This window comes from Propithecus coquereli, unplaced genomic scaffold, assembly GCF_000956105.1.
Source record: "Propithecus coquereli isolate 6110/MARCELLA unplaced genomic scaffold, Pcoq_1.0 Scaffold396, whole genome shotgun sequence".
Classification (NCBI taxonomy): domain Eukaryota; kingdom Metazoa; phylum Chordata; class Mammalia; order Primates; family Indriidae; genus Propithecus; species Propithecus coquereli.
In genome coordinates this window covers 531,775-540,954 of record NW_012149685.1, presented here as the reverse complement: position 1 = coordinate 540,954, position 9,180 = coordinate 531,775, and the positions used below count along the sequence as shown (strand labels likewise).

At 34.3% G+C, this 9,180-nt stretch overlaps 1 protein-coding gene across 1 annotated transcript in view; it reads left to right on the top strand.

Annotated features, from left to right (window-relative positions):
* Nucleotides 1-9,180, top strand: part of LRRC7 (leucine rich repeat containing 7) — a 571,016-nt gene that overhangs the window by 519,541 nt on the left and 42,295 nt on the right. Inside the window, exon 25 of the mRNA XM_012652676.1 lies at nt 7,339-7,560. Coding sequence (XP_012508130.1) covers nt 7,339-7,560 — 222 coding nt within the window. The remainder of the gene's footprint in view (nt 1-7,338; nt 7,561-9,180) is intronic.

Here is a 9,180-nt window from a genome sequence, read left to right as displayed (position 1 = left end):
TTTAATGTATTGTTTTATTTCCCTCGAGATTTCCTCTTTGAACCATGAATTATTTAGAAGTGTGTTGTTTAGTTTTCAACTGTTTGGGGATTTTTCTTTTCTCTTTCTGTTTTCTCTTTCTGATTTCTAGTTTGATTCTGTTGTGGTTGGATAATACATTCTGTATGATTTCAATTATTTTAAATTTGTTGAGACTTGTTTTCTGGTTCAGAATATGATCTATTTTCATAAATATCTATGGGAATTTGAAGAGAATGTGTATTCTGTATGTGACAATTGGATATGGATGGTTAATGGTATTGTTGAGTTCTTCTATATTTTTGATAAATTTCAGTCTAGGTTTTCTACCAATTATTGAGAGAAGGGCACTAAATCTTCAGCTATAATTTAAATCTGTCTATTTCTTTTTCAGTTCTACAAATTTTGCTTTACATATTTGCAGCTCTGTTGTTTAGTGTGTACACATTTAGGATTGCTATCTCTTCTTGGTGGACTGACTCTTTTTCATAACATAAAGTTCCTCTCTGGTAAATTTTATTTGCTCTGAAGTCCACTTTTTCTTGTATTAAAACAGCCACTTCCCATTTTCTTTTATTAATATTTGCACTGTATATCCTTCTAAATTCTTTTACCTTCTTCTACCTGCCTATATCATTATATTTGAAGTGATTTCTTATAATCTGCATACAGTTAGATAATGTTCTTTAATTTATTTTGCCAAGGTCTGTCTTTTAGTTTGTGTATTTATACACTTTACATTTAAAGGAAGAATTGGTACATTAAGATTTAGTTCTCAATTTAATCTTTTATTTAGTTCGTGTTCTCTTTTTTTGCTTTTCTATTTTTTTTTTCCTGTTTCTTGTGGGTTACTTGAACATTTTTTAGAATTCCAATTTATATTTTTGTAGTGTTTTTAGTGTATCTCTTTATAGAGCTTTTTTGGTGATTGCTCCTGGTATTACATTATATATACATAACTTACAAAAGCCTACTTGCGTCAAGTGAAGTATGGAAACCTAACCTCCCTTTATGTCTCATCACTCTCCTCTGTGTGTAACGTAATTGTCTTAAATATTTCCTCTACATATATTTAGAACCATGTCAGACAGTGCCATAATTTTTACTTCAATCATCAAATATAATTTTAACAATTCAAGAGGAAAAGGAAAGCTCATTGCATGTACCTATATATTTGCTTACCATGTTCTTTCTTCCTTCCTAATGTTACAAGCTTTTTTCTTTTAGCATTTTCTTTCTATTTAGAGAACTTCCTTTTGCTATTATTTTAGGATAGGTCTGGTAGCAACAAATTTTCTTTGTTTTCCTTCATCTGAGAATATCTTGATTTTTCTCTCATTGCTGAAGAATGTTTTTTCACAGGTATAGTATTTGGGGCCCACAGTTCTTTTCTTTCAGTACTTGAAAAATATTATGCCACTTCCTTCTGTCATCCATGGTTTTAGATGAGATATCCACTGTTATTCAAATTGTTTTTCTCTATAGGTAACATGTCATTTTTCTTTGTCTACTTTCTAAATTTTTTTCTTTGTCTTTAGTTTTCAGAAGTTTAATTATGATGTATCTATCCACAGATTCCTGTGGGTTTATTCAATGTGGAATTCTCTTTGCTTCTTGAATCTGTAGGTTTTTGTCTCTTACCAAATTCCACAATTTTTCAGCCATTATTTCATCACGTAATTTTTCAGCCCCACCTTCTTTCTCTTCTCCTTTTGATAACGTGATTATTAGAACATATGTAGTCCCACAGTCTCTGGGACTCTGCTCATGTATTTTTCAGTGTGTTTTCTCTCCATATTCACATTTTTCTGTTGTCCTATCTTCCAATTCACTGTTTCTTTCCTCTGTTCTCTACAATTTGCTGTTGATCTCTTCAATCACTGACTGAATTTTGTATTTCAGTTATTGTAATACAAATTATTATATTGTAATAATTTAATTGCTGTAAAATTCCATTTGTTTCTCTTTATATCTATTTCTTTGGTGAGACTTTCTATTTCTTTGCTAATGGTTTCTAGTTTTTCATTTGTTTCAAGTGTGTGCGTAAAGTGATCATTGAAGCATTTTTTATGGCTGCCTTAAAAATCAGATAATTCTAACATTTTTGTCCTCTCATCATTGGCATCTATTTATTGTCTTTTTCCATTTGGTTTGAGATCTTCCTGATTCTTGGTATGATGAGTAATTTTCAAATAAAATGTGGACATTTTCATATTATGTTTTAAAACTCTGGATCTTATTTAAAATCTGTTTTAGTTGGCTTTCTCTGACACTACTCTAGTTGGGGAAGGGTGTAGTGCTGCCTTGTTATGTCCAAGTGGAGGTAGAAATCCAATTTTCCCATGCAACCTCTATTGACACTTGAGGCAAAGCTTCCTTCTTCATTGGTCAATGGGGACAGAAGTTTCAGCTTGCCACTGGGTCTCCACTGATACATTGGTCGAGATAGCCTCATTACCACTGGGTGGTAATGGTGAAAGTCCTGACTATATACTATCAATAGGTTTTTTCTGACAGTGGAGGGGTGCTTCATTACTGCTGGGTGGGAGTGGAAGTCCAAGCTCCTCATGTGGTCTCCTCTGACATTAGGGGAGAGGGGCTTATTACTAGTTGATAGGGATGAATGCTGTGGCATCTTACTTGCCTTCTCTAATACCACTGCAGTAGGAGTGTTGCTGTGCCTTGCTATATCCTCACGAGGGTAAAAGTCTATGCTCACCACTTGGCCTTTTTTGGCCTTGTTGTGGTGGGGCCACAGTTTTCTCTATGGTGTTCAGCTATAGTAGAACAGTTACTGTCCAAAAGCATTTTGTCTTGATTGACTTCATCTTTCCTGATCCTTAAGCTCAAGAGAGTAGGCTTCTGTTGGGGTTTGTGTGTGTGTGTGTGTGTGTGTGTGTGTGTGTGTGTGTGTGTGTTTTTGTCTACACCTGTTGGCACTTTCAGATTACCTGCTCCTTCAGCTCCAAGTCTGGGATATATAACATAAAAATAAAACCCAGGGAACTTATCACCATGTTGTAACTTGGACCATATGTCCCTAGCTAGTCTGCTTTCTTCTCTCTATTTTTCAGTCTCTTGACATTTATTTATATAATATCCAAGGTTTTGCTTGATTTAGTTATGCTTAATGGAGGGAATATGGAAAAGTACATCTACTTCATCTATCTGAAAGCAATTTTACTGGCTCAATTTTTAAAACTTAAAACTGCATTTTTTAAAAGGCACTGCAGAATACATGATGTGAATAGAAAGTAATAGGACTGGATTGTTGTCGTTGTTTTACAAAATTACTGAAACTGACTCATTTAAATGAGGGCTGATTCCTCAGAATCCGTTACTAAATTATCCTTGGAGAGGATTTTGTGTCGTCAATACTGCTCCCGAATTTTTTTAGAACTCTTTTGGACTTAATTTTAAAGAATGGACTGTGTTCTTTTGAACATTCTCAGTGGCATAAATTGTAATGCTTTGAGGTGGTGTTTGGTATTTGGAAGCAAGCCCAAGTGGTTTAAGAGCCAAGATGGGTAGTAAAATAGATGACCAAATTGGGTAATACAATCCACTTCTCCATCTCACACTCTTTTTTAAAAGAACAGTGTGAACCAAATTATATTTATAGTGATAAAGCCATTTCTTTTATATCATACAAAACCTCCCAAACACTTCCAACTTCCAAATAATAAGCTTGATTAGCTGTGGGATGAATTTTGCATGAGCAGTGCCATTTGGTATCAAATCAACATTTTTGTGGTTTTCACATAAATGCTTCCTTGGGTCCCATGGATATTGGAGTTTTTTCCTGTAAGCTTTGACAATTTGCTTTTTGGGTCAACTTCAAAATACCATATTCCATCACTATTCTCCTTGAATACATGTTATTTTGTCCAACTTCCCTTTGAAAGTTTCAAACAAATGTCAAATCTTCTCTATTTCTTTTTGTCATTCAAAATGTGTAGCACAGGCTTTACAAAAACCTCCATGTCCAAATTCCCCTTCAGTATGAGTCAGTGTTCTCACAGCTAACCCTCCGCTTGAACAAATCCCATCTCTGACATTTTCCACATTTTCATCAGTCCTTTGTACTTCATCATGAGCATCCTTATTACTTTTCTCATGTCTTTGTGCCAGTCAAAAATAGATTCTTCTGTACAGTTCTGAACCATAATTGTCCCTCTAGATGTCTTGCCATTTGTGTTTGTTTAACTTTCTATAGCTGTCATTCCTCATCCCCATTCATCACAGCCTATAGCCCAAAAGACTGAAAGCACTGCTGCTGCGGCGGCGGCTGCTGCTGTTGCTAACAGAATCACTTTACAGCATGTTCCTTCCATGTGCACTTTTTGTTTTGCTGAGCCATCTAAGAACATGAGCTTCATTACTTCATAGTAATGAAAAGATTACTAAATACAAAATCTTCACCCTATTTGCTTAACTCTAAAGCTCAAAGTCACACGCACAGCATCTAAAATAGATGATAGACCTAATTCAGTAATTAGGAATGGCCCTTTCACAAATTCAAGAAATCTTAAAGAAATTAAATGTATCCTCCCTCAACATCCTGATCTTTTTATTCTTTTTCATGGTTTATTTTCTGTTCATGGTTCAACTATTAGGAGGAGGGTGCCACTTTGGAGGGGAAAGGACCACAGTATAATGTAGTGTTTAAGAGCAAGACCTCAGACAGCCTCGGTTCAAATGTTGTTCCTACAAGTTTACAAGTTGTACAAATTACTTGGGACAGTTGTTTCACCTCGCCCACTCTTAGTTGTGTCCTCAGTAAGAATGGATAATATAATCTAATAATAATTACCTCTTAATGCCATTGTGAAGATCAAAACAGGTAATATGGTGTCAGCATGTTGTTTGGCACCGTTTGGATGGTAACTATTATTATTAAATGCCAGTTACTTTCTCAGTCATTAAAAAGTTTAGGTAGGATAGGCTTGCCTTCAAAGAGTTCAAAATTAGCATAATCCTGAGCTAAATTGTCCCATCAGAAGAAGAAATAAAACAGAAATATAAGTCTAAAGGCCATTACAATTCTATGATACATAGAATTAAGTTTTCACACTTAGATAGACTATATATTACTGGGATATTCTAATCAACAAAATAATCGTTAAGCCGTCATTATTGATTTTCTAATGTAGCTTATACATCATGAAGCCAAAATCCTTGAGAGTTTGTCTGAGTGAAAAATTCTTTGCTTATCTATGTGATCACTTTCAATTAAACTGCCAGCCTTCCTCTCTCTCACTGGTTCAAGCACTGACTGAAGACCACATGAATATTATGTCAATAGAGATGAGAAGCAGGTATAAATGTAAAAACTAATTGACTCTGAGGTAGCCGGCCAATCAGCCTCAGTGAGAAAGCTCCACCCTCAGCTCCTCCGGCTCTAGGAGATCATTTTTTCTAACTATGTAACTGAGCACACCGGTGAGTTGGATCAGAGTACAGCAGCTCAATATGATACTTGGCTTGTCATGGCTTCCCCCTCCTACCAAACAAAAGAACATGAAATTCCATGGCAGCAGGAAAGAATTGAATTTGCAATAAGGAACAACTTGACCAGAAGGGTGTTCAATCTTCTAGAATGGCTGAAAAGGTTGCAACATCTCCTTTCATTAAGATTTCTGAAAAGGGAATAGATACACAAAGAAATACACATTTGCTCCTTATGATGTTATCTTAGTTTTGTGTTTACCAGTTAAGTGTGTTGGACAGTGTTAGATTGATAATTGTTTTCGCATTTTGCTGGTATAGCCTGAAACTCTTTTTTATATCTTCTCCAATTTCTCATGACTGAAATATCTGTTTACATTACTGTTTTTGAATGTAAAAAATTGTACATGATACCAAGATAGCCAGTTGGACATCTAAAATATAATCAAATGGTTATTTTGCCATACTTATTGCCAAATATTAATTTTAAGTATTTTCTTTTGAAATTACCCTCTTCTTTGGAATCCAGCAATATACTTTTCCTCTTCAAATGATTTTCCATTATCACTATAGTTTGTTTTTTATGTTGCTCCTCTTTAAGAACTTCAAAATAATTAAAAATTAATCTCTTCCATGAATACGTGTCTATAATTATCCTTTTATTCCTCCAACGTGACTTTTTCATGATAATCAAAAATCTTAATTAATCAGGAAAGTTCACAAGCTCTCCTAGCTAATAAATTCTAAGATGAAATTCACTTTTGAATTTCAAGTTACCTACCCTTAAAAAACCAAGAGGAAAGACAATGAATTCAGAAAGTAAATCCTCAGATCCTTCAATGGTAATAGGAGAAATTCCAAGCACAGCACTAAACGTATGTTTAAAATTGTTAATGACAAGCATTCACTTGCCACGTTAGACCTTTATGCTAAATCATTCTCAATTTAAAAAGACATATTTTGGGTTACCAGTTCACAAGCAGAGCTCCTTGCATGGTAGAAAAGACATCAAGTAGAATCACGCAAGGAGCTGATGCTAGAATGAAGGTGAGAAAATAGGAATAAACAAAAGAGCAGGGGTATGATCATGTCATTTACAGATGGGAGACTGCAGCGAGCATGACCTCTCTGTTCCACCTTTATGGATTGAGAAATGATCTTTATCACTTTAAATAAGAGGTAGTGATGAACCTATCTGAAAGCTCCTGATCAAACGACCTTTTGCATGTAGAGCTCCTTTTGAAGACCTTTCCAGATCTAGTGCCTCCATAGGCTACAGATATAGTAATTTATTACATGATTATTTTTTAATTTTACTTAAAGACTCCAAAAACCATACTCTTAATTTAATAATATAGAAAATTAATAAATATTTGTTATACTCACCTGAACAAGCTTACCTGTGGCATAAAAGAAAATAAGTAATTCAATTCTTTTGCTTCAGATTTAGGAGACAGTTTCTATCATTTTTACCCTGATGTTACATAATATTACATCTCTCTCTCTCTCTCTCTCTCTCTCTCTCTCTCTGGTATTTTTCAAAATGAAACACCAGATAGAGCTCCACTTTATTTTTAAGTTGTGACTTCCTTTTCCTCTTGAGATTTTTCAGGCTGAATTTTGTTCCTTTAAAATAATCTTTGGCAAGTCACCAGATGACTACAAATGTATTTAATGCAACTTTGCTCCAATATTAACATTTTCACAAACCACAGTAGGCAGACCGTTACTGTTTCTTCATTATCCTTTCCAGTCGTGGCTGAGAGCCCAAATGATGGCACTTTACCCAAGAGGTATTCTGTATGTGTTTTCTACTTTAATCACATCCTTTCAGAACATGAATTTTTGCCTGACAGATTATCTTCCCCACAGGCAGGCAGTCACATCCAGACTTTGATGGGGTCCCAAAGCCTTCAGCATCGCAGCCGGGAGCAGCAGCCATATGAAGGAAATATAAACAAAGTGACCATCCAGCAATTTCAGTCACCATTGCCTATTCAGATCCCCTCTTCACAGGCCACCCGGGGACCTCAGCCTGGACGGTGCTTAATTCAAACTAAAGGGCAAAGGAGTATGGATGGATATCCAGAACAGGTGAGAAGAGATTTTTCATTATTGATAAATCTTCAGGAAAGTCCAAAGAATCCATGGTTTGCCTTCCCTCATTAATGTGATCCAGGACACAATGCTACTATCATGTTGAATGGGGTGGAGTACTCTTTGTAGAAATTGTACCATTATTTTCAATGGTTAAGGACTACAACATGTAGGAATTTGCAGTTGGTAAAATGCCCATTCCACGTAAGGAAAAACTGATGAATCAGAATAGTTTTTCAAGTATTATCCTACATCCTTTCTCACCCACTCCCAATGGCAATTTAGCTCTACAGTACAGCTTTTGAATGTTACAAAGCGCTTCAGTGGATTCGGTATATTTCCCAAGGCCTCTGGTGAAATTGGCAGTGTGAAAAGTAAACTGTATTATTCCCCTCCATTTGTGGGAAGACATTTTTTAAAAGTTCTATCTTCTGATTGTTGAATAGTACAGAGATAAATCTTTGCTCTAAAGAAAATTATAAACAGCTAGAAAGGAAATATTTCTGAAACGCTCCAAAAGTTACTGATAAAAGCCATGTAGCAAAAACACTACGGTTCTTCTACATATCTAAAATTAGGATTTGCTTTTCCATTGTAGAATCTGTTATTATTCTTCAGGACTAGAAAACTGAATGGGATCTCTTCTAATGAGCTATATTAAGCTTAGAAAGTAAGACATTAAAATCTTAATAATCTGTTAAAATTAATTTCTCTTATTTCAATTTTCAGATAATTAGGTAAAGCTCCCACTGACTTCACTAACTTTTTGATATCATCTGTAAAAGTTTCTCCTTATTATTGCCTACTCAAAGTTTTACATATCACCCCACCTTATTTTCTAAACACATAAAACAAGATTAACTTCATTCTCCAGTTTTTTTTCTTTACATTGTTAAGAGCCATTTATCATTTGTATCTGATTGTTTAAATATCTATTCCTTAATATCCTTCTTGAAGCTGAGATGATATATTAATCATTCTCAGAATCATAGATACTTTTTTCAAGATAATTTTCTTCTTTTTCTGTTCTGATCTAAACCAAGTGTTAGAATTAAGGTATAATAAACCAGACAGATGCTTTTAATTAGATAATGACATGAGGTTTTTAATTTTCCAGAGATTTAAAAAAGTTAATAAAGTTTTAAATTATGCTTTATCAGAACCATTTTAGGAGATTAAAAACTTTTTAATAGATATTACTTCCCCACAAATATCATAACCTCAACCCAGTTCTCTAATTTAGTTGTTCTTATTAATAGCTACATGGCTTTTTTTCTCCCAGAATCAATGCATTTTAAAAATTCGCTGAGATCAATGCCTTTCATTTTCACTGCTTTGAATAGTAGGTTTAGTGTTAGCATGCAGTTATTCTAAACACCCTAAATTTAAAGGCTATTTTAACACTGTTTCTTAAAAAATACATAAATTGTAGAAAGTTTAACTAACAAGAGGATTACTAAGTTTTAAAGTTTACATGCATATTGAGTTTAAAATATCATGATTATTTCAGAAAATGTATTTATAGTAGTTTTCAAGTGTTTTGATCCACAGCTCTGATAACATCAGGTGCCTTTCAAATTGATGTTAAAAAAATTTAAGCATTCAATGGCTATGGTA